This window comes from Solanum tuberosum, unplaced genomic scaffold (genome assembly GCF_000226075.1).
Source record: "Solanum tuberosum cultivar DM 1-3 516 R44 unplaced genomic scaffold, SolTub_3.0 scf00215, whole genome shotgun sequence".
NCBI lineage: Eukaryota > Viridiplantae > Streptophyta > Magnoliopsida > Solanales > Solanaceae > Solanum > Solanum tuberosum.
This window is the reverse complement of record NW_006239140.1, coordinates 1,072,937-1,098,567: the sequence shown is the minus strand read 5'-3', so window position 1 is coordinate 1,098,567 and position 25,631 is coordinate 1,072,937. Positions and strand designations below refer to the sequence as shown.

Sequence of the window (25,631 nt, the reverse complement as noted above, 5' to 3'; positions counted from 1 at the left end):
CAAAATATCACACATATGACCACAAGCACATAAAAGTTGCTCCACTTGAAGCTAAACTAGCCCACGTATTTAGAGAAATGACTAAATAGACAGGAATTTGTCTATTTGATTTTGAGCTTAGTAAATTAGAAACGTCAACTTGAGTCGAGACAAAGTCGAACGTATCTTTTATTGTTATATTTTTTTATTTTCGATTGATGTGAAACTGTAGTCTCCTTGCAAGAGTTGGAAAAAATAAAATTTCTCAAAATGGGGACTGAGCCTTGAAAGGCTGCCTACGTATCTCACGAGGGAGAATTCAGGTCCTACGTAGTTCGACCCACTTGAATCTCTTTTGATTTTAGATGGCGAATTTTTATTTTTTTTATTTTTTTTTATTTTTTTTTTTGATATGAGAGAGTAACATTTGAAAAATGAAGTTCGAAATTTGTTGGGGAAACTAAAGACTCGAAGAGTATTTGGACGTACTTTTGAATGTGATTTGATATTTGTGCTTAGGGGTGTCTAGAAAGTTTCCAAAAGAGTAGGCTAGAACATCTTCAAATAAAGCAACATAATCACGCAAACAGTTATAACACATAAACAGTTATTGCGTATTTTAAACAGATATGTGACCCTTTTGTGCCAAGGGTAGGCCTAATGATTTGAGGGATGTATATGTCATTTGAAACATTTCATTGCCCCTAGAACTTAAATTTATACATGCTTTGTAAATAAAATGAATGGGGATACATAGTAGGGAAAATGGGATACAAAATAATCAGTCCCGCGCAGGGGTACAATCTTAAACTATGCTTCAATGGAAGGACCTTCGTTCTTGAACTTCTTGTCATCTTCGAGTGTCGACTCCTTTGGATGGACTAGTAGCTTGTGAAGCTATTCCTTCGGCTAGAATAAGCTATAATCTACCTCTTACCCTAGAGGACAATGATTTTTCAAATAACGTATATATCCTTCAAATTTAAACAAATAAGCATGATTGTCTTTTATAGACCAAAATGGGTCAAATAGACACAAGGTGGGCATCTAATGGGCCCAACACGCCTTGGGCGTTGGGTCGACTTAGTTCAAAATGCGCTAAATTTGGGATTTGGTTTCGCTCTACGCTAGTTGACTAAGAGTGGCTTTGAAAGACCGGGAACCCAAGTGGACAACTTAGGCTGAAATTCACGACAACCATTGGACGCATGACGTACCAATAAATTGTCGATCCTTTCGAAAAAGGGTTGAGTATAAAAAGTCCGGATGCGATTATGCAGAAACCGTCCTTAATATACTATACATATAATAGGAAGATGCCATGAATGCAATGACAATTATAATAAATTAAACACGTTGAGAGCAGATAAACAATTTAGCAATTAATACAATTAGTCAAATAAGTCAAATCTTATGGTTAGAACTTAATTAAATCCCCAGCGGAAGTCGCCATTTCTGTTTATATTTAAAAAGATATGTAAAAGGAAAATGACTTAGTTTTCGAAAAACCGATTAAACTTACGATTTAAGAGAAATCGAATTTTCAAAAGAACAGAGTCGCCACTTAATTTTTAGTAAAAAAAATCAAGAAAAAATACAAGATTTTTCAAAGACTTAAACAGATAAAATCAATTGAAAAAAGGGTTCGAGTTCAAATGTACATTCCGAGAAGGTGTTAGGCTCTCGGAATGCCCGCTAACTCGCGGTTGACCGGCGATTTGACCAAAATAATTTTTGACTAATTTTGAAATTTTAACAAAATAAAAGAACTCAATTATTTTTTACTAATCTTTGAAATTTTTAACTAAATAGAATAATTCATTTATTTTAACTTATTTTGGAAATTTTAACTAAGTAAAAACTCATTTATTTTAACCTACTTATTTATTACTATTATTGTTTTTTAATATTTTATTTATCTAAAGGGAAATGGACTAGAGGGGAATTTTCTAAAGGGAAAAAAAACATATGATAAGACGAAATATAAAAGTAAAGCTAAGTATAAATATTTCAATTTGGATATATATATATACCTAAAAGGAAATAGCTATCTTTGGGAATTTAATTAAGTTAAACCATAAGATAATTAAGGTGTTAGTCAATACAATAAAAGTAAGTAAGAGAGGGTAAGAAAATATTCAAATTTGGGCCTATTGCTGCGTTTTGGGCCTCTTTCAGCCCATTTTCGCTCCCCAATCACTGTGTATACAGCAAAGGTATATCGATGTATATAGGCGTATTTCGATCCATTTTTTGTGTATATCAGACCGTAGGTCGAACGTGGACAGCCCACTTCAAATTTCCAGCACCTATATCGGCTTTCCAGCCCTGTATATCGCTGTTCTTTCTATGTATACGCGTGTATACACTCGTATACATCATGTCTACTGCTCTTTTTGGGCTTTTTAGGATCTGAAAATTCAATTTCCAGCCCTTGTACTACCTGAACCTGTTCACCGGCTATTTGGACTCGATAAAGAGAAGCAAAACCCCGAAATGCAAGGATGAAATGGAGTCCCCATGGACTCAAAAGGAGTTTCACATGCAAGTAAAATGGAAGAAAGGAATTAATACACAATACAACTAATATAAATACAAAAGGGATAAACCAACCTACTGCAACAATATAAATTTAGACTCAAGCCAAAAATGTAAACTAACGTATAACTCCTTTTTAGGGGATCACAATATACACATTCACCCAAACATAAAACACCTACTAAACATAAATTATAGTACCCCTAGTATGGAACAACACATTAATGAAAAATAATGACCAGAGAGGTTATAAGCGGCAAGTGATAAAGACTGGTCAGCCTATGCTACATGTTTCCAGAATTCTTAAGGAGGACTAATTAGAACTAAATTTAATTAAGTTTAACAAAGGAATACATAACATCAAAATATGGAGCAATTATGAGTACGAGTAAGCAAAGAGAAAAATAACGTCCTTGGGATATAACAATACTGGACGGTAGTCCCAAAACAAGACAAAACGCCAAAACAAAGTCTCAAGACGAATTACCACACTTCGTTAAAGTTATAATCGCACCTCACAAATCAAATTTGCAATACTCGAGCATGATGGCGATAAGACCCAAGCAGTGATAGACGACACAATTTGATAAATAACAAGGAGATAAACTAAGAAATCAAAGCAGATTCGACATTTGAGGTAACGAAGACAAGAAAAATGCTAACAGTCGACCAAAACGAGCAAAAACACTAGAGAGTTTCAGCCATACTTTAATAACCGTAGCCGAGATTTCAGCAAAAACATAGCATTTAATTAAATAAATCAACCATTCTACATAAGAAACTAACTGTAACTTAGGAACATTCGAATAGAGAGCTTAAACTAGCTAGAGCAAACAGAACAAATATGAGGAAAGAAATTACCTCCTTCCGGGCAGTGAACCGAGACAAATACGAGCTTGATTTCGGAGTTTCCACCACACAGATTCAAGGCTAGGATAACACACCAAGAGAATCCAAATTATTCCCCCTCTGGTTCCTTAGGCGTATTTTGTATATATTTTTAGCGATTTCTTGCTTAAGTTCTCCTCTGCTCTATTGCTAAAAGAATAAGAATCCAACGCCCCCCCAACAGTGAACAAGGGAAGCCTTTATAGGATGAAACTAGGGTAGAATTTTAGAGGGAAACGAATTAAAAACGGGCAGAAACGAGGCCCATTCCAAAATTCAAAACTTGAAAATCTTTCACGATTTTGGGCGAACACCTTTTTTTCTTCAGGTTTCACCCCATTCCGAAAAGGGAAATGGGGCAGACGCATGCTCTGTCCTGCTATTGCGTGTGTCAACGCGTTTGGACTGCTGTTGTACGTTTTTCTGGGCTGCTGGCTCTCTTGTCGCTTCTGGATTTTGAACGTTGAAGAAGATGGAGTTGGACGTTGTTTCTGGGTTTTCTTTGTGAAGGAAAAAAGTGGACAGATCGGGTCAGGTATGGGCTGCTGTATTTGCTGGAATTGAATTGGATTTGGTCATTTTTGAATGTTGTGGGCTGATTTCGGTGGGCTGCTGAAGGCAGAAAACAAAGGCTGGCTGGGAAATTGAATTTAGCCCAAAAATTTGGTCTTAAAAGCATTGGAACTTAAGCTAGGGTGGCTATCTTGGCAAACTATGAAATAACTATTGAATTACAATCATGACCAATTTAAGTTGAAATTGTAGCCAAATTGAATTAAATATTTAGCCGAATGAGTTTAGTTGGTAATTCGACTAAAACTAAACGAGACGAATTAATAGAAATTAATTAATGAGCTTTTTAATCTTAACGAAATAAGATAATTGACTTAATTATAACATAATTAAAATACGAACTAATCAATTCAAAAATCGTAATTGTGATTTAAACTAAACTAGATTAATAAAATACTTAGCTAAAAAGAAATAAAATCTTTTTGATATGATTTTCAAATATTTATAAAATGTGCTAATTAATAATATAATATATATATATATATATATGTATGTATGCATGCATATACTATTTGAAAGTTCCAAAAAGTGACAAAATCACATAAAACTAACTTGAAAATATTTTGAATTTTATAAGGTCAATTATTTCAAATCGTTCGGAATTTAAGAAGCTCGATGATTGATTATTATCGGGGAGGGTCAAAATTAGGTGTCAACAGCCTTAATTCGGTAACGTGAAAGACTCGAGTTTTGTAACCAAAACTCCATTCATCATACGTTAAAAAAGGTACACATGACAGTTATTCCAGTTAGCAACTTTTCTTTTTTGCTTCTTTCGTGTTTTTTTCTTCAAAGAAACACAAACTTTAGTCTTTCACTTATATAATAAAATAAAAAACTAACCTAAAATAAAAAAACTCAGCCCTAACATATAGTATAACTTCTTTCCTTGCCCATTTTTGTTGTGTAATACGTAACTTGATTGCCAATTATTATTTTTATGTTGTTGGTTCTAACTTCTAAGTAAGCCCTAATCTAATCTCTCTTGTTATTTTAGTTTCCTTCATATTTTCTTGTTTGTTTTGTTGCAAAGCAAACAAAAATTCTGGTAATTGAAGTAGGAAATTTGATGCAGCAAGGAATGGAAAGTAAGAAAAAGATTGAAGTTGAAGAGCTAAAGAATGTAAACGAATTTGGTGATGGGGTTTCATGGTATAGAGGAGCAATGCTGGGGAAAGGAAGTTTTGGGTATGTTTATCTTGCTAATTTGAAGAACCCAAACTCGAAAAATCGATACTTGCCATCAGTTATGGCTGTGAAATCGGCTGAAGTATCTGTTTCAGGTTCAATTCAGAAGGAAAGGGAAGTTCTAAGCAATATCAAGGGTTGTCCTTACGTAATTCGATGCTTTGGGGATGAAACTACGAGTGGTAATAATGGTGTGATGGCGTACAATTTGTTGCTCGAGTATGGCTCTGGTGGAACCCTAGCTGAGAGGATCAACAACAGAGGGTTGGCTGAATTTGAGGTGAGGTTGTATACGAGGTCTATGCTTAGAGGGTTGAATCATATTCATGCTATTGGTTATGTTCATTGCGATATGAAACCTGAGAACGTCTTGCTTGTGCCGAGTTCTAGTAAGGGAAGCGTTGAATTTAGGGCAAAAATTGGTGATTTGGGATTGGCGAAGAGAGAAAATCAGAGTAAAAAGAGGAGATTAGAGCCTTATTGGAGAGGTACTCCGATGTACTTGTCGCCAGAAGCTGTAGCTGATAATGTACAAGAGTCTCCTGCTGATATATGGGCTCTTGGTTGTATTGTGCTTGAGATGTTAACGGGAAAACCTCCGTGGAATCGAAAGGATGCTGAGGATGTACTCAGGAAGATTGGGGAAGGACATGAATTGCCTGAGATTCCAGGGGATTTGTCTAAGGAAGCGAAAGATTTCCTTAAGGGTTGTTTTGTGAGGAAGCCTACATATAGATGGACTGCTGAAATGCTGTTAATTCATCCGTTCGTTGAGGGTTTAAGTGATGATGATGGAGTGGAAGAACGAGAGGAGGTTGAAGATATAAATGAAGTTGATTCTATGCAATTGGTTACTGAGACGGACGATGAAGTTTCCTATTCTCAAGAAGATTGGAGCTGCATTTCTGAAGAGGAATCCGTTGGTTACTGGTCGGAAGATGATACAGAGATTACGGAGGATGAAATAGCCTCTTCGTTTGCTGAAGAAAGGATGAGCATTAGAAGCTCTAGCATTGATAGTGGTTTTAATAGTATGATTGATACATCATCGCAAGTAGCTTCACGGAATCCATCAAATAATTCATCGAAATGTCCATTAAAATTTACAATTCCTGCTGGTGTCTTAGCACTAGGTGGTAGGAGGGAGATATGATTTATTTATACCTTATTTGGCTACACTCTCTGTAGATTCTATGCAACTTATATTGTCTGAAATTTAATGATAAGTTTTTAATTCCTTTATCCTTTTAGCCGCCATTTTGCTCAACCTTTTAACTTTTCTGTTTCCAAGTCCTAAACCCACTGAATTTTTGTTTGTTCCTCCTTGTTTCTTCTTAGACTTACCCTTTCATTTCTGGATTTCATTTGCATAATGAATGTGTACATGTTAGCTCAGCTTCATTCTATCAGACAATTATTATTCGGAAAACCAAGCACTTTACATTGTCTGGAGTATGCGCTTGAATCTAAACATTAGATTACTAACTTGTAGCGTTTTTTTCTCTTTTGGTTAAACATTAGATTACTAACTTGTAGCGTTTTTTTCTCTTTTGGTTAAACATTAGATTACTAACTTGTAGCGTTTTTTTCTCTTTTGGTTAAACATTAGATTACTAACTTGTAGCGTTTTTTTCTCTTTTGGTTAAACATTAGATTACTAACTTGTAGCGTTTTTTTCTCTTTTGGTTAAACATTAGATTACTAACTTGTAGCGTTTTTTTCTCTTTTGGTTAAACATTAGATTACTAACTTGTAGCGTTTTTTTCTCTTTTGGTTAAACATTAGATTACTAACTTGTAGCGTTTTTTTCTCTTTTGGTTAAACATTAGATTACTAACTTGTAGCGTTTTTTTCTCTTTTGGTTAAACATTAGATTACTAACTTGTAGCGTTTTTTTCTCTTTTGGTTAAACATTAGATTACTAACTTGTAGCGTTTTTTTCTCTTTTGGTTAAACATTAGATTACTAACTTGTAGCGTTTTTTTCTCTTTTGGTTAAACATTAGATTACTAACTTGTAGCGTTTTTTTCTCTTTTGGTTAAACATTAGATTACTAACTTGTAGCGTTTTTTTCTCTTTTGGTTAAACATTAGATTACTAACTTGTAGCGTTTTTTTCTCTTTGGTTATTGTAGCTGTTATATTAACCGCTTACTTCTCATGTTTATTGTAGGAAGCTGGCTGGATAATCAGGACTTTGATCACCATTGTCTCAAGGCACCGTGTTTCTAGAAGAAAATCTTGATAAATCTATATCACTGTCGTCTGTCTGTTTATCTTGAACTTCATGAACCACCTAATAAGTTTATGAAGATTTCCATAACCAGCGTTTGACAACATTTTTCTGATTGGAAGCCAAATGCACACTGCAGTATGCTTATCTGAAATTTCATGAATTATATTACAAATTATGTGTATCGTGTTCTTTTACTAGCCCCTCTTTCTAGGACTAAGGACACTTATCCGGTCATTCTTTTATCACGATTTATGCATTGCCTATCCTTTGGATGTCAGTTATAAACGCTTAGATTCACTTTAGGGAAGGAAGAACGGATAGGTACAGAGAAGTAGGAAACTTAAGTTAGCCATCCATGTTCAATGATTAAGCAAGCCTAATTTAGTGACTTGAGATTTTTCCATTTATATCATGTCATCTTTGCAGATGTTGCAGTAACAGTGAATCTTTTCATCTTTCATGAACATTGTTACCGATAATGTTATGTGTAGCACAAGTATACTGTTCTCTGGATGACACTCACATGTCAAGCTCGTGATTTAATCATAATAGTTTTATCTTGTTGAAAGTGCAGAAGCATTCTGTAAGGTATCCCTGAAAAATTCTATTAGAATCAGAGAAATTCAAATGAAGTGAGTGAGCAGGAAAACTATTTATACCTTGTGCTCCTTTTAGTTGTGAAGTACTACAAGATCTTGCCAAGATCGACCCCTGATATTTCCTGTCGTTTCAAGTTCTGTTAAACTCACTTCTCCTTGTTTGCCTCTAAATTTGCAATTCAGTTAGTTTCCTGGTGTCGCAAGACAAAATTACTTGTGCAACCCCTAATGAAGTAGTTATTTTTAAACTGTAGTTCTTAATTTGTTACTTAGATAGTGCTCGTCTCGTTTGGATGTTGAAAAGCAAGAGGAGTCCCTGTCCCTCCTGTTCTTCTTTAAGAAAAGGGAATAAATTGTCATAATCTCCTTACTTCATGCTTCATAATCCATTTTACAGAAACTTAAATGATATCACGACGAGGGATCATGGAGGAAAATCAGCTGAATCAAAATTGCTGCTGAGGCGGAAGTGAATTGCAAGCCTGATGAATGACGGCTTCTGAATGACTGATTCCAATGTTGATTGTGCTGATGATGATGAGACGCCACGTACCAGAAGGTATTATGTATATTCATAGTGAGAAGGAACTGCAGGTATTGCATCGATCTACTTCATATTCCGGAATGTAACTACTTCCAGGCATGCATTTTCCTTTCTTCCTTCTATGCCTTTTAGACAGGACTTTCAAGGCTCACAAAGTACTTACCATCTGTTTTTTTATACTCTTAATTACTTCGTGCCAGCTTTTATTCTTGTTACTTTATGTACTTGTCTTGGTTCAACAGAGATTAATCATGTGGAAGTTTTACCCTCATAATGCACCACCAAGATTGAATTTTCTGGTGAAACAGAGTTGGCATATTCATTCTTCATTTCTTAGCATTCATTGATTAATATCGACTAGTCAGGGAATATGAGCCTCAAATTCGCTAGGATAGATTTTCAGGGAACTTTGCTACTAGTTTCAATTTCATTTGTCATAAACATATACCCCCTCCGTCTCATTTTATGTGAGGTAGTTTGACTCGACACAAAGTTTAAGAAAGAAAAGAAGACTTTTAAAATTGTGGTCTAAAATGAATGATAAAAATTTGTGTGGCTATAAATCCTTTCATTAAGGGTAAAATAGACATTTTAAAGATAAAATGTTACTTAATATAGAAATGTGTCATTCTTTTTGGACTGACTAAAAAAAGAAAGTAAGTCACATAAATTGGGACAGATGGAGTATACATTTAGAACTAACACAGTACTAAAGATCTTCTTCATATGTACTCTCTTACTTTATGACAAAAAGTTTGAAAAATTATTACTCTATTTGTGTCTTCATTATTGGACTCTTTTGTTTTTAGTTTCTAATTTTCTACAGCAAATGTGCTGATTAAAGTGAGGAGAAATGGAGGTATTACTAGAAAGGAAACAGAGCCAGGGATCATAATTAAAAGCTAATTATTAGGGTCTGTGGAAAGCACAGACTATGATGAAAGTTAACAAAGGTGATTTTATACTCAGAGTTCAAACCCAAGAAGCCGAGACCTCTATAATTAAGGAGAAGTACTTATCACTCTATTACAATCTTTTAGCGGTTCTTTCAAGCCAAATTGCAGGCACTTCTGTAATACTTAATTATCTTAATCAAACTAGATAACTTTGCTGAAAACAATCTAGTAACCTTAGAAGTAGTCACATTTTCCCTTTACTCGAAGTAAGAATATTTTTTCAAAGTTGCATTGCCAAAATTAAATCAGAGATAAATGGTAGGCTCTACATGCGTGCAACTATCAGAAAATTGGCTAAAAAGAAAAGCATCATATCCCCTTGAATTGTGTTCATATCACAATTAAAGAATTAGGTTCCAATAATATATGGATTTTGCACTTTTATATGTCTCATCCAACTTCAAAAGTGTCTGTTAAGAACTCTTATTCAAGGTCTATGAAGAAGCAAAGTCTAAAATATTCTTTTTCTATCCCTAGAAACAACTAGAATTAAGCACCGACAAGCAGCGTCATGATCTTATCTTGCTATAGTTATTCTTTTTTAAAAGAACAGCGTCTTTCCTTATTTGAACTTTTATTTATTTCCTTAAAGAAAAGTCAAAGTATTACCATAAATACTTGAACTTTTTCTAAAAGGAAAATATAATTGTCTTCCATATTTGGTTTATTCTTTCCTTAGAGGAATATTTGGAGATCTATAAATTGAAGATCCGTATTCTCATAGCATAACACAATAGAATCGCCAGTTGGTTAATCAAATAATAATATTATGTCTTTTAGTATAGTTTTATGTTTTCTCTAATTTATCAACCATATTATTTGCAATTGTAAGCTTCCGCATGACGCCCTAATCTCCTTCATAACCCAACACTGTGAAGTGTACTCCTCATTTTTTGAGCTAGATTTTGGGTTGAGTTAAACACGCAAGATTCATCACATTAACTAATGATGAAAAAGGTGGAAGTTAGGGGTAGAAAAAAAATACAACTTAGTTTTACCTTTTACGCAAATATTTGGAACTTTAAGCACGTCAAAATTGCATAACCATAAAACTTCCCCATTAAACACATTAACGATACGTCCTTATAAATTAGAAAATGGTGACGAAATTGAGTTTAACTTACATGCTATTAAAAAAAAGAGTAGATTACACATAATTGTCTATATTATCTACAATATGTGGTAAATAAAATGTTATAACATCAATACTTAATACCAAAAAAATTAAGAGATGTAATGTCAGTTTGTATAAGTTAAACCCAGTACTAAAACTTTAGACTTTTAAGACAAGCAAGTCATGTTTTCCGGTTCCATTTCTAGGGTCAGGGGATATAGCATATCCAGTGAAATATCACAAAGTAAAGGTCGAGGCATATATGCCCTTACAAAAAGTGAAGGTGGAGAGCAAGAAAAAGGAATAGAAAACATGCAAATAACATGCACACATTGATCCCTATATATTTAGTGATCATCAAGAGAAATAAGTCACATCTTCATTTTTACACAGCAAATTCTCCATCCTTTTTCAACAAATGAAGAAATTTGGTTTTGGTCCTCTTTTTGCCATTATGATTTTGTTATGTGCAATATTTGCCTTAACAAGTTATACTGCATCTGCTTCTGAAATTTCTCATAATGCAACACCAAACAAAATTATCGATGGCACTGTCCAAAAACAAAACTACATTTTGGGACAGCAGAGAGAAGTAGTAATTCATCGTCGAGCTCGTCCTAATAGTAGTTCTGCCTCATCCATCAACAAACACCCCTTCTTCATCTTTGCCTTCACCATCTCTCTTCTGATCGCCTCTTAATTATCGTCACTCATTGTTAATTTTATATGTATCTTTATACTCGTTGTAACTAAAAATCCTGGCTCTGCTAGCAACTCATTTTATTTGATCGTAAGCTATTAATTCTATACATGTGTGTGATTGAAATGTCGTGTCTTATAATATTAATTGTTTCTATGATATTTGACTTATCGTTGTTGCTTTTGTAATCCTTTTTCTAAATTTCTTAGCTTCACACATTGTACGAAAAGTGGGCCATGTTGATTTATTAGTCCTATCACAATGACTTGACTTCTCAAATTCTTGCTTTTTTGCATTTTATTGTCTTCGTTACTTTTTGTTGCGTATATTAAAAATATTAGTTTCAAAATAATTGTCAATTTAAATAATTCAGAAATAATATTTTTTTTCAAGTTTGCCCTTAACATTAATTATTCTAAAATTAAGAGGCACATATATAAATAAAAATTAAAGAATTAATAAGGTTTGACACAATCCTAATTATCTTGACAACTAAAAAAGAACTGAGGGAGTAATTATATATACCCATACGTATATTTGTTACTAACTAAATTTTATTTATATGTTCATCTGGAAAAATTACTGTATATTATTATCATGTTATATATAATGAATAATTACAAGTTATACACTATGTTATTACTGGGGCAACCTAGTAATAATTACATGGTAGTTTCCAAATAATTAATGAACAATTTTCTCCGGAAGGATGATAGCTTATACGTACATACTACATAGTATGTTAGAAAAATATAAAAGGAGCATGGTAATTTCTCAGTGCCTTCCTTCTATGATTTCTTGATTATGCAAATATTTACTTGTTTAATGTGAATAAATTCGGAAAAAATTACTAATATCTTTGTGAATACATAAAAAAAAATTATTTCAAATTAAATATAAGCCTCAATTAAAAGTTCAGAATATAATAACGTGAAAAACCTCATATAGGCAAGTTAGAACGTATACTCTATCGATTAGTAATTTCATTCAAAAAGTTGAGATTGATTGACTATTTGAATTTTCATTTTGCTTGTGAAGATTCGATTCCTCACCTTAGAATCCACTCTTGATTATTATATTTTCCTCTTAAAAAAAAGCTCTTTGTTAGGATATTCTTGCATAAATGAAAGACTCGGCCAACTAGTATTATTCATAATAAGGGAATAACTAATAGACAAACTTCTATCCACCAACTTGTATGAAGCTAAATTGACTTATGAGAGTAGATATTTTCTCTGTACCAAAAAAATATAGATATTTTCGCATAATATCTTTGTACCAGTAATGATTTATCATAAACAATTTTTTTACTTTTACAAGGTATAAGTATGACTTTGTACATCTTATCTTTTCAAGACTTCATTTGTAAAATTATAGTGGACATGTTGTAATCCAATTAATGAGAACTTTTAAAAAGAAAATTACTCTATTACGTTCCTTTAAATTATAAGTCTTAATTTAATTGGCCAATTTTTTTTAAAAAAAAGAGTATGTATTTTCGTATAATATCTTTGTAAGCAGTAATGATTTATCGGAAATAATTTTTCTACTTTCACAAGATATATATATAACTTTATATATTCTATCTTTCGAGACTATCGTTTATGAAATCACACTAAACATGTTGTTGTAATCCAATTAATGAGAACTTTTAAAAAGAAAGTTACTTTGTTACATTCCTTTAAATCTATGCGTCTTAGTTTAATTGGTCAAAAATTTAATAATATAAGAAAGACCTAAATATTTTGTGATTATAAACTAAAAATACATATAATATTTGAACTATTCATTGAATCTCATGATTTTAAATATATAATTTCATTTCTATTAGAGACTTTTATTTATTAAGAATAAAAAGAGAATATTGACTTTTTAAACTTATTAACTATAAATTTTTTGATTCTTTTTTAAAAATATAAGGAAGTCACCATTTTGAAAATATACCAAAGTGGGATGGACCATAATTTATTTATTCAAAAAAAAAAAACAGAAATTGGGGAAGAAGTCAAAAACGAAATAGAAGCAGTATAATAAAACAGAAAAAAGCATAACATGATTCCACGTCACACCAAACCAATGGCCAAAGTCGGATAAGATCGTGAAGAGCCGTTCAAATTATGTAAGTATTATTTTAATCAAGTATTTAAACACATAATAAAAGGTTTATAACTTTATATACACCATTCTAGTTTAAATTTTGATAAATATTAATGCATATTCTAAAATAACGGATAGGTAAATAAGTTAATTACTTAAGATATATTATCTTTTTTAATTACGTGTGTTTGATTATGTCTTAAATTTTTCTCTCTATATTTAGAAAGTCTGATTTAAGAAATCATTATCCTAATAAATTTAGGAAAGGAAAAAATATATTATTCTCGTAGATTGGAAAAACTTGTCTATATATAAGAATTGTAATTAGGGAATCATAAAAGAATTATACACATCTTCTCTTTCGTGGTAAAAAAAAATCTGTATACTTCCTTTTCTCTATTTTTTTTTTGTGTGGGATTATATACTAGTTAACCGTACGATCTAATATTCATTCGCTTCAACGAGTCATAAAATTTCAGATATATTTTAATTATTTTTCTTAAAAGTTTACTGACACGTCAACTCTTCATCAACCACTACAATCATACCATTTTTTTTTATTTTTTTTCTCTTATCCCTTTTTCTTCTCTTTTACACTTATTTAAACCGACTATGCTTAACGCTAACATCTTCCTATTCCACATTCTCTTATTCTATTCTCTTCCCCTGTTTTTTCATATTGTTGACCTTTATATGAACAATTATTATTCTTCTTTATAATATATCATTACTCCCAAAATAGTCTCATTCATATTTGGTTTGCCGTATTTGATCCGGTCTCGTTGAATAATTCAATTAATTCATAATCTATTTAAACATCCTCTTCTCTCGGTTTCCTTACTATCACGTTAAAATTCAATTGTTCTTCGAAAAATATCTGCGTAATTTGAAAGAGGAAAAATTAAAAAATTCAATGGCGACTGCTATGGGAATGATGAGGAATGTTGGGAGTTATGAGTCTGCGTCTGCTTCATGGATTCGTTTGAAGAATTGCGCGAACAAAAAGACGAAGAGGGGTGAGAATATTAAATTTGGGGTTACTTGTGTTTATTCACCTTCTGTGACTGATCCTTATAAGACCTTGAGGATTCAACCTGATGCTTCTGAATCTGAAGTCAGAAAGGCTTTTCGACAGCTCGCTCTTCAGGTATAATTTTTTCTCTCTTCTGTTATAAGAACAGTTACTCGGTAGCTTGTGTTGGTACGAGGGAGCAGGTATCTCTTGAAATTTTAGGGAGGAGGAAGGGGAAACAGGGGGGATTATACCGCAATGTAAAATTGAATTCTCACTAAACAAAATGAAAGTTTAGGTAGTCAATCAATTGAGATTTTCGGAATGTTTTGATCCTGCTATTTTAGTTTTTGTTGAGGCTCAACATTGTTAATTAACAAATTATTGTTTGATTGAATTTCAGTATCACCCGGATGTATGCAGAGGAAGTAATTGCGGTATCCAATTCCACCAAATCAATGATGCATACGATGTAAGTTTATTACTGAAATTGACATTTTTGTTTAGTTTTTTTTTTACTAATTTATTTATTTCGTTGTTTTATAGTAGTTTATAAAATTGTGGATGATATGTTGGGTTTAGCTTTAATTTTTAATTTAAATAAAAGAAGTTTTGTGAATTAAGCAGAGAATATAGGAACCAAATTGAGGAAGATAATGGTTGGATTCTTGATTGTGAGATTTGTATTTTATAATACTCTTCCTAATCTATCCTTATAATAATTACTCCCTCCGTCCCATTTTATATGATGTACTTTGATTTGGCACAAACTTTAAGAAAAATGGAAAGACTTTTAAAACTTGTGGTCCAAAATGAATGATAGAAATTTGTGTGGTTGTAAATCATTTCATTAAGGGTAAAAAAGACATTTTATAGGCAAATTGTTACTTAAAATAGAAATGTGTCATTCTTTTTGGGACTGACTAAAAAGGAAAGTAAGTCATATAAATTGGGACAGAGGGAGTACTTTTCAAAAACATATTGTTGTCAACAGTAATTAGATTTACTCATTTTATGTCATAACTTATTAATTACTGCGTATGTCTAATGTTTATAGTACGTATTAGATAAAAGTTATGGGATCTATAGATACTCTTCTATGGAGTATATTAATTATATTCAATTATTAATTATAAGCCCAACTAATTGGAATTTTTAATTAATTCAAATTAATAGTAAATCATAAAAGTATTATCCAAATAGATTAGGTTCGAGTAAAATAGTAATTCTTAAAACACTTGATTTAGGATAACAATTGAGTTAGATTTAGCAATGTTTTGTTAAATTAAATCAACTCTAATGGTGAACACACTTAATTACTCTAAATCGAGGAAAAGTGGGCTTTCATTTACTCCACTAGATGAGCTTCAGGGGATTATAAAACTTTATTCAATAAACAAATGCTTTAAGTAGGTATCAATCAATTCATACTTGGATTATTTAATCTTGTAGGGAACCTGTGAACATTTTTTACGCAAAAAGTCCTTTTCACTTTCGTTTGAAACTTGAGAGGTGCCAATTACGTTATCTAATAATAAGTCACTATCCCATTTTCAATTATTAGAGTATTACGTACTAGAACTTGTTTGTAGGTCCCTTATTTCAATTATTTTGGAATCATGCTTGGTAATGGGTTATTTGATCTCGTTATATAGTTTTGGACATTTCAAATGTTATGGACTAACGTTTCAGATTGAATTAGTTTTGGAATCCATTTTTCTTATCATAGAGTCAGAGTTAGATCCGTCCATATTCATGATTTATCTGATGATGTGCCCCATCTTATAATGTCCGCGCCCCAATTCTAGGCGTGTGAGAGTGTATGAGTTCCCATATCCAATTTTGGCCAATTTTTACCTCATGAATTTCATTTACTTATCAGTTTAGCTCTGTTCTGATGTGTGATTTTTGATGCAGACTGTGATGAGTAACTTGAGAGGTGAAACAAAGAGTGCAGAAATGGAGATTTACGAAGAATATGACGATGATGATGAATCCATGAGAGGAGTGAATGATCCAGATTATGATATGTGGGAAGAATGGATGGGATGGGAAGGAGCAGGCATTCGGGATTATTCTTCTCACATCAATCCTTATATATAAATTTTTTAATAAACGTGGTGTCTGGATCAGCTCACGTGCCCGTTTTATGTATTATCTTTATCTGGATCACAATGTTTCTGTCAAATACCCCAAAACCCATCCATCTTCTTCAAACTCAAAGATGGTTCGAGGTTTCTGTATATACTCAAAGGAGGGAGTTGTATGTTTTGTACATAGATGGAAGTTGTTCCTCCTCTGTATTTATCAATTCTAATCATGCAATGATATCAATGTGAAGTACTTATATTACTGGAAAATATTATTATATAGTTCAGATTCCTAAAATAATTATGAAGATTATAGCTTTGACAACTTTTAATTGCTCAATGTTTCTCTATCTAATTGGATATAGGTTGATGTTTTGTTGTTATTATTATTACGGAAAAGGCTCAAAAATACCCCTAAACTATCCGAAATAGCTCACATTTACCCTTAAACTATATTCTGGCTCGAAATTACCTTTCCCGTCAAAGTATTGGGTCACACTTACCCTTCTAATTAACAGAAGTATGTTAAGTGCCACATGGATGCCACATAAGCGTCAAACATTTCCCACTTCCACGTAGACTAATAAGATCCCTAGTTTCTAATTCACCAATTTCACCCATTTCCCCTCATTTCTCTTAAGATACATTTCTCCTAATTTTCCCCTCATTTCTCCATTTCCCTTAGAAACAATTTCACCCCTCATTTCTCCATTTCCCTTAGGAGTAATTAACAATTGTCTAAGTGATGTTTTAAAATATATACTAATATAAAGTTGAATGTCTAGCTAGATAGGAAAAATTAATTTATGTCTATCAAACACCAAAAAAATGATTTTCATCGACCACATTTTCTGCCTTTTTGCATTCACTCATCATAGGATTAGGGAGGCTGCTGCATGTTGCAGTACCCAATATTAATAGCATTAGATACAGAACCATAGTGAATATGGTATGGAAAATGGAGAAATGAGGGGAAAATTAGGGAAAATGGGTGAAATGTATCTTAAGAGAAATGAGGTGAAATGGGTGAATTAGAAATTAGGGATCTTATTAGTCTACGTGGAAGTGGAAATGTTTGACGCTTATGTGGCGTCCACGTGGCATCCAGATGGCACTTAACATACTTCTGTTAACTAGAAGGGTAAGTGTGACCCAATACTTTGACGGAAAGGGTAGTTTTGAGCCAGAATATAGTTTAACGGTAAATGTGAGCTATTTCAGATAGTTTAGGGGTATTTTTGAGCCTTTTCCGTTATTATTATTCTTCATGATTTGGAGGGACAAAAAGCTTAATCTCAGTGGATCGTGACAGCAAGATCACTCTATCACTTACAATATCCCGTCGCATAATAAAGTAGTTCGATATGAATTGAATATAATAAGTTGAAATTCAAAAGGTTCAATTTGTAATCAAATTAAAATCTTGACATTTAAACTACTCAAATTGGTGGATTTAGTCAATTTTAGACAAATAAAGTCAAATTGAATCAATAAATGAGCATAATAACTTGTACAAAACATATTTCGTTGAATTAGGACGATTAATGGTCTAATATCATCTCAAGTTTGAATAAATTAGACAAATTTTACTTTTGAATTAATTAGTCTAATAAATGTAGAAATGAATAATTAATTTTCATTTAATCTTCAAATGATAATTATTTTAGATCAATTAGATTTAATAAGCACGATAATTAAAATGAACAGATCGAAGCAAGTTCTGAAGTCTCTTTCTGAGTGAAGCAAAGCCGGTGGGGCTGATGGGTGATGACTGATGACTGATGCTGGGATCAGGGATGTACATGTATTTAACTTTATTTATTGCTGATGAAGACATTATAGTTGTCAGGCAAAAGTACTCATTATTTCCCTAACTTAGAAGCTTTTTATACGGTGTACACCTAAACTAAATTTCATTTTAATTACTCCTCCGAACTTGTTTATTCTTCCGTTGCGTACATCTTTTTTGTCCACCTGGGGTAGAAATTGACAACACACTCTACTAGACGCGTGAGGAAGTGATTTTTTGCCACATCACAAAGCTACAACGGTAAAAAAACGTAAAATCTCCATTTTTTAAAAAATATTTGGCATATTTTAAACGAAAAATAGGGTAAAATGTAAAATGAAAAGTAAAGGAAACAAAGATTAACACTTACTTGGTAAGAATTTCAGACAAATTTGAAATTTAATCGACCAACTTCACGTCTAGAAAAACCCAAATCCAGAAGGAGTTCCGCGAAATCAGCCCTTATTCAAAAATAACTTTTAAACAATGAATTTTAAATTTAAGAAATTTATTTTTTGCAATATTAATTTATCTAGGTGGCTATTATTTATCCAGGTGAAATTTCACATCACCACATTTGCCAACTGTCGCGCGCGTGTAGTCACAATAGCTGCAGATGGACGAAGAAGGTGTACGCGACGGAGGAATAAACAAATTTGGGAGTAATTAAAACAGAATTTAGTTTAGGTGTACACCGTATAAAAAGCTTCAAGTTGAGGGGGGTTAATGAGTATTTTGCCTAGTTGTCACTTTCAGCCCAAAAAATACACATTAAATTGCAACGAACAATTATTGATTGATTTAATTGACAAACATCATTTATGATCTTTGGGACTGGGATGCCTGAATCATGCCGTTTTGGTTGTCATAGAAGAAGCACCGTGGCAGCACAAACAAAAAACCGGAGGTTAAAAGTGATAAATAAAAATAAAAATAAGGGACTTTATATATTTATTTCATCAGATCATTATATTAGTAAAAGAAAGACAAAGACAATGAACAATAAAAAAAGGAAATTTAAATTATGACCTAGCTGTCAATTATTTAAAAATCAAAATTCAAAGCTCAATAAATATAAAATTTATACTTTTTATCGATTTATATTTTGATGATAGTTTTACTCGGACACTTATATTGGTACAAGTGATATACATAGTATAATATTTAATTTAGGTGCAATCTAATAAAAAAAACCACAATTATCTTTAAAAATATATATATGATACCTATAAATTTATAATGTTTATGTCAATTTCGTGTTAATTAAGCAGCACGAATCCAGCCTAAATAAATAAAAATTTCTGAAAGTTAGATGTAAAAGGAATAATATTCAGCCACATATAAATAAATAAAAAAAACAGAAGATATAGAGGAGTAAGAAATGTACAATTTAACTTTTAAGAATTTTTTTTTAGATTTTCTGCAAATTACGTAAATTAGTACTATTACTCTACTCCTTAGGGCTGAGAAGAAATCCGTACACTCATTGCTCGATACTAGTATATCAGCTTTGGTCGGGTGCCTGACTTCTACGTTTTTCCCGGTCGGCGATTTTCCGGCGTCGCACGTGGCGGCGGAGCTACAGTGGCAGCTCTGACGGAAACCCTAACGTATAGTATAATCGGGTCGAAAATTGGACTGATTTTAGGCTGCAGTATCAAATGAGGGCCCGGTTGATTGGATGACCACCGCTCTCCCGATCTACAGGTAAAGGTTTCCTCCTATTTTCATTTTCGTTGATGATTTACAATAAGCTTCAATTCAATTGCTCAAGCGTATTTTTTCATGTTAGTTAGTTTCAAAGAAAATGTTTTTCTGTGGAAAATACTTTCCGTTTTAATTCAAATGTTTTATTTAGGAAATCAATTTCTGGTGTTGGATTGGGTATTGAAGTAGCTGACATGTAGTAATTGTACCGGTGTAGGACATGGTATGAGAAAAATATTTTCTTGATAACTTTTTGAGTTTTGATTAAAACAAGTAAGATTGAGTAAGAGTTGGACCTTGGACGTTTGTAGATTGAGTAAAAATGGTATCTACTTAAGTAAAGAAGTCATTAGAATACATTTTCACATAGATTGCAAACAGTTCTAGGGAACATTCTAATTCATTCTTGATGTCATTTAACATATCTTTCAGAGTATCTTACAACTTATTTCACGTACACTGATTTGGAATGCCGTTAAAACCAAAAACTAATCTAGTCACGAGGTATTGTGTTGTGTTATAGAACTTGATAAGGTAACATATTTATTATCCATCTGCCAAGATTCAACTTATTAGAGACTGGGCTGGACACATAGGTAAAAGCAAAATGATATTCGATACTTTCGAGGAAGCTTCTGAAGCTGAATGTAGACCAACTGTGTTTTTAAATACATTTGATGATGTGTATAGAGTTAGTATTGAGGTCTAGTAGGCAACTTCAGCCATTGAAGCTTCATGTAAGTAAAGGCTGGCATAATGGACCTATTTATCTAACTACATGGCCTAACAAACTCGATTAAACTTAAAGACGGAGTCAGTTGAGAATTATTGCTGGGGATGGAGGTTTCTTTCACAGTTATTAGATTGGGTCTTCCAGTTCTTTCTTCTTGAAGCTCATTAACTTCTTCATTTGTTCCAGATTCTAAAATCTTCATTGATGGCTGAAATAAAAGAACGCTTGCTTCCACCAAAACCTGCATCAGCAGCAAATCTTAGAGAAGTATCTTATAGGCCGCCTACCTCTGGGCGTCAACCTTTTCAAGGTATAGATGTCTTGGGCCTTAAGAAGCGAGGTCAAGGTCTTCGATCATGGATTCGGGTTGATACATCTGGCAATTCCCAGGTCATTGAGGTTGACAAGTTCACTATGATGCGTCGTTGCGATCTTCCAGCCCGTGATCTACGTCTATTAGATCCATTGTTTGTTTACCCATCAACAATCCTTGGCAGGGAGAAGGCAATTGTTGTAAATCTTGAGCAGATTCGATGTATCATTACAGCTGATGAGGTTCTCCTATTAAATTCTCTCGACAGCTATGTCCTGCAGTATGTTGTGGAGCTGCAGCGGCGGTTGCAAGCTGCAGGAGCAGGTGAGGTTTGGCAGTCAGAAGGTGAGTTGAGCAGAAGAAGAGGAGGCAGGAATATTGAAAATATGTTTGGCAATCCATCACCGGATTATTTGCCCTTTGAATTCCGTGCTCTTGAAGTTGCACTGGAGGCAGCTTGTACTTTTCTTGATTCTCAGGTATGTAGCAGAAAACACCATCTTGGGGACTTTGTTTTCATTTACATAAGAGTACGAGTATATCTGTATATGGTACAAGTTTGGCAATAAAAATCTGGTAAGAACTTATGTCTGAGTAGCCTTAAGTTACATTTCACCTGTTGATATAGATATGCCTTAATGCAATACTATGCAAAGTCAAAGGGTGCCGATAGCATTGGTTGCTTTGGGAAGAGAAAGTTATAGAGATAGTTCTTCCAATTTTCCAAGGTAATAGCTTGAGTTTCTTTTTATTTTCATATCTGAGAAATCCTCGAGGGCCAGTGGTGGTGCATGGTTTGAAACTCGATGGATAATGGGGCTTCTTCTCTACCCTTCCCCACTCAAATATCAGGCAAACCTACGGCAGGATTCGAACTCATGATGTGCAACCTAACTGACACATCACACGCCGCACTCTTACCATTAGACCAAATCCCGGGGTCCAGGAAATAGTTGAGTTACCGCTCAACATACTTAATAACCCTATATTCTTGCCTTCCACACACGTTATCTCATGCTGATTCGAAGCTTAAATATCATTTTAAATGTTGGAAGTATCTGACTGGACTAATATCTGAACTTAAGTTATAAAAGAGTTGCAGAGTGGTTAGGCTGCTCAATTTCTTTTGGTTGCCTCTCTGATGTTTGATGCTCTTGGGGAAATGGAGATGATGGTAAGTTGACCTCGACAGAGCGCCGAGCTCAAACCAAAAACCCCTCCTTTTTATCACAAGGAGAAGAAAGAACATAATGGTTAACTAGTCATCAACAGGAGGTCATAAAAAAAAACTAGTTAATAGGAGAAAGCTCTGTAGCTTGGATGCCTAATAGAAGTTGGGAATCAATATATTCACTTGGTCTATTCTGAAACTCTGAATTGGTATATAAATATGTGACAAAAGTTAGTAACCACTTCACAGATACTTGTGTGAGCATTAGAGCATCATTTTTAGATTTGCAGAAGAACTACGTTTTAAAAACTAAATAAATATGTTGCAGTTATTATATCTTGTTTTGTTTTGTGTGTTTTCATATGATTGTCTTAGTTTCATTTTTTTTATTATAGTTTGTTTTAGTTGCTCATTTTGGACAAAAAACAGAGGTGGTGAAATAAAATGGGCAGTAGAAGCTAAGATGCAATTTGGTGAATTAACAAGTCTGAAAAGATAGTTGTTGGTCTTGAAGTTTGTGTTGTTGAATATGGCCCACTTCTCATTATTTCAACTTTCATATAGGATAGATGCATTGGGTACTAACATCTCTTCCTGAGAGTCCAAAATCACATCAGTCATAAAATAGGATGGGAGGAGTAATTGGTAAAGAGGCATATTGGCAGGTCACGATCCAGACAAAAATTGATTTGTTATTACTGACAAGCTGTTGACTGAACCTTATCAAATAAAAGACAAGCAGTTGACTTAATTAGCTGTCGCTCAATTATCCAGAACATCTTTAGAAAATACCATCCCTGTAGGAAAGCAGCATCATAAACGTCTGTCTTTCTTGATTTTGCACTCATGGAGAAGATAGTTCTATTTCATGACTATTGATGTTGGTATTATGATCTCTCTTTGTTGCAGCTGTTTATCTCGATCTGCAAGTTGTGTAGTTCTAATTTGAATTTTTTGTGGTTTGAGTTTTTCCAATACTTCCTCTGAAGGATCAAGTAGTACTGTAATTTCAGAAAGCCATTTATTTAATGGAATTTAGCAGAGAAAGGTTCACAGCGAAAAATGATCCAAAACAGTGTCAGTCCAAAGAAGAGCAGTGAGAGATATTCTCAATTATGGCTCATTGATCTCTTTGGTCATATTTGTATGTGTGGGAGGTACTCCGTCGTACTACACAGAGATTGATAAAGAGAGCAGGGCAAAGAGAATTTTTGTTGGTTGACCTTAACCTTGAAAACTGCCATGACTATCCATGTGATGAAATGCATGATGCAAGGATCCTTACTTGACATAGTAAACTTCTAGACAGCCCTTATGATTGAACTTGTATCTATGGCCAAAAAATACTAGTTGACACTAGATATCAAGAGATAATAGAAACAAGTTTTGTGGATTTCATAGTTTGCACATGTAAATGTTGCTACAAAGAGCTTGAACTTATTTCGAAGAGAAAGAAGGATCTTACAAGCAAAATGTAATTAGAACTCATTTTGGAACAAATAACTCAGTTTCTTGAATACTCTTCAACAAAATGCAAAATCCATATTGCAAGAACACTGGTACTGACTTGAGCACCAAAAGAACCACTGAAATGACTAACTGTGAACGAAGTGTGGTGTTACAATTTAATATGTATGGTCATGACCTAGAACAAGTTGAATAAACAATTGTAACAAGTATTCTACAATAGGATATTCATAAGGTGGATAATTTTCTGGATAGTTCTGTATTATTTGGTTGGCGTCAACCCAAGATTTTGATTTTGTTTTCTTTCCAAATGATCAGGCAGCAGAACTAGAGATTGAAGCATACCCATTGTTGGATGAACTTACATCTAAAATTAGTACCTTGAATTTGGAACGAGTTCGTAGATTGAAAAGCAGGCTTGTTGCTTTGACTCGTAGAGTTCAGAAGGTATCTTAACTACTTATTGTTTTTTTTTGGAATTTCCAAGCACAAGTTACTGATTATATTATCTTAACTTCTCACCATCTGTAATCTAGGTTAGAGATGAGATAGAGCAGCTTATGGATGATGATGGGGACATGGCTGAGATGTATCTCACTGAGAAGAAAAGGCGGATGGAATTGTCTTGCTATGGAGATCAATCATTGCTTGGCTACCGGTCAACAGATGGTGCGTTGTCTTTGTCTGCTCCAGTTTCCCCTGTTTCTTCACCCCCTGAGAGCAGGAGACTTGAAAAAAGCTTGAGCATAGCAAGAAGCAGGCATGAAAGCATGAGAAGTTCGGAAAGTGGCACTGAAACTCAGAGTATAGAAGAACTGGAGATGCTCTTGGAGGCTTATTTTGTTGTCATTGACAGCACCCTCAACAAGTTGACATCGGTATCTTCTACAGTCTAATTGTGCATCCTTTCATCTTGTATTCCTTTTCTTAATCAAGCTTACGTTTTTCTGATACAGTTGAAGGAGTATATTGATGATACCGAAGATTTCATCAACATTCAACTGGTATGCATCATACATTCAAGTTGGTTTCAAATGGATTTTACTTTGCATTAAACCCTTGACTTGTTAAAACATGGAAGTTGTAAGATTAGACTAGTTAAAACACAGTTTATAATAATTTGATTGTTTTGTTTTCATGTATCATGGAGAATTCTTGTTACAGTAATTGTGTACATGTCATATTAACTTGATTGACGATATATTATTTGCAGGATAATGTCCGGAATCAGCTTATTCAATTTGAGTTGCTACTTACAACTGCAACCTTTGTGGTTGCCATCTTTGGGGTTGTGGCAGGCATTTTTGGGATGAATTTTGAAATACCCATGTTTAATGAACCAACTGCATTTAAATGGGTCTTAATAATTACAGGTGTAACTGGAGCAGTGATATTCTTTGCATTTTTATGGTTCTTCAAATATAGAAGATTGATGCCACTGTAGATGCTCGAGAACACAGCCAATTGAGAATACACCCAGTGCAAGTAAAGAGGACTGCCTGCTGGTGATATTCGAAGCCATTTGACGGTGGATCCTATTTATGGAATAAATACACGAGCCTACGAGAAATAAGTGTTTCAGAGAAGACCAGTATCTGTCGATGCTATGTACCAGAAAAGCTGATGGATCTACTGAATTCTGTGGTATCCACACCACTAGCCTTATAGCCTAATAGTAGCTTCAAAGTTGTAGTACATCAGTCATTTATATTAGCATTGTATTCTTGGAGTTCAAAAGAATGAAAATGGGCCATTCTTGTAAAAGCAACCAGCTTGAAAATGCCAAAAACTACGAAAAGTGACTTTGATCTGCATTCGAACTGTTTCAGTGTCAATAAAATGAACATGAAGAGGAAAGAAAAATACACAATTGAAGTGGCTTGTTTCTCAACAAAATGATGTGCCCATATTAGCACCCTTTCTCTGTTATATTTTTCT

At 33.5% G+C, this 25,631-nt stretch overlaps 3 protein-coding genes across 4 annotated transcripts; all 3 read left to right on the top strand.

The window, feature by feature from the left end:
• The first annotated feature begins 4,848 nt into the window (after positions 1-4,848).
• On the top strand, positions 4,849-8,815 carry LOC102582550 (mitogen-activated protein kinase kinase kinase YODA-like). Of its 2 annotated transcripts, XR_001474540.1 has the most exons (3): positions 4,849-6,299; positions 7,339-7,536; positions 8,398-8,815. XR_001474540.1 is itself a non-coding variant. In XM_006356194.2 (2 exons), the coding sequence occupies exons 1-2, from the start codon at positions 5,048-5,050 to the stop codon at positions 7,395-7,397; spliced, it is 1,311 nt and encodes a 436-aa protein (XP_006356256.1). In that variant the 5' UTR covers positions 4,849-5,047; the 3' UTR covers positions 7,398-8,815. The 2 variants fall into 2 exon arrangements, 1 of the variants encoding a protein (XP_006356256.1); XM_006356194.2 differs by having other exon boundaries at positions 7,339-8,815.
• Positions 8,816-14,051: 5,236 nt separating this feature from the next.
• On the top strand, positions 14,052-16,795 carry LOC102582221 (chaperone protein dnaJ 8, chloroplastic-like). The gene is made up of 3 exons (XM_006356193.2): positions 14,052-14,558; positions 14,827-14,895; positions 16,341-16,795. Exons 1-3 carry the CDS (start codon positions 14,325-14,327, stop codon positions 16,524-16,526), a joined length of 489 nt encoding a protein of 162 aa, XP_006356255.1. The 5' UTR covers positions 14,052-14,324; the 3' UTR covers positions 16,527-16,795.
• A 2,868-nt stretch (positions 16,796-19,663) lies between these two features.
• Positions 19,664-25,568, top strand: LOC102581897 (magnesium transporter MRS2-1). Its single transcript, XM_006356192.2, has 6 exons — positions 19,664-20,009; positions 20,929-21,534; positions 24,012-24,140; positions 24,230-24,571; positions 24,650-24,697; positions 24,907-25,568. The coding sequence occupies exons 2-6, from the start codon at positions 20,947-20,949 to the stop codon at positions 25,135-25,137; spliced, it is 1,338 nt and encodes a 445-aa protein (XP_006356254.1). The 5' UTR covers positions 19,664-20,009; positions 20,929-20,946; the 3' UTR covers positions 25,138-25,568.
• Positions 25,569-25,631: the final 63 nt, after the last annotated feature.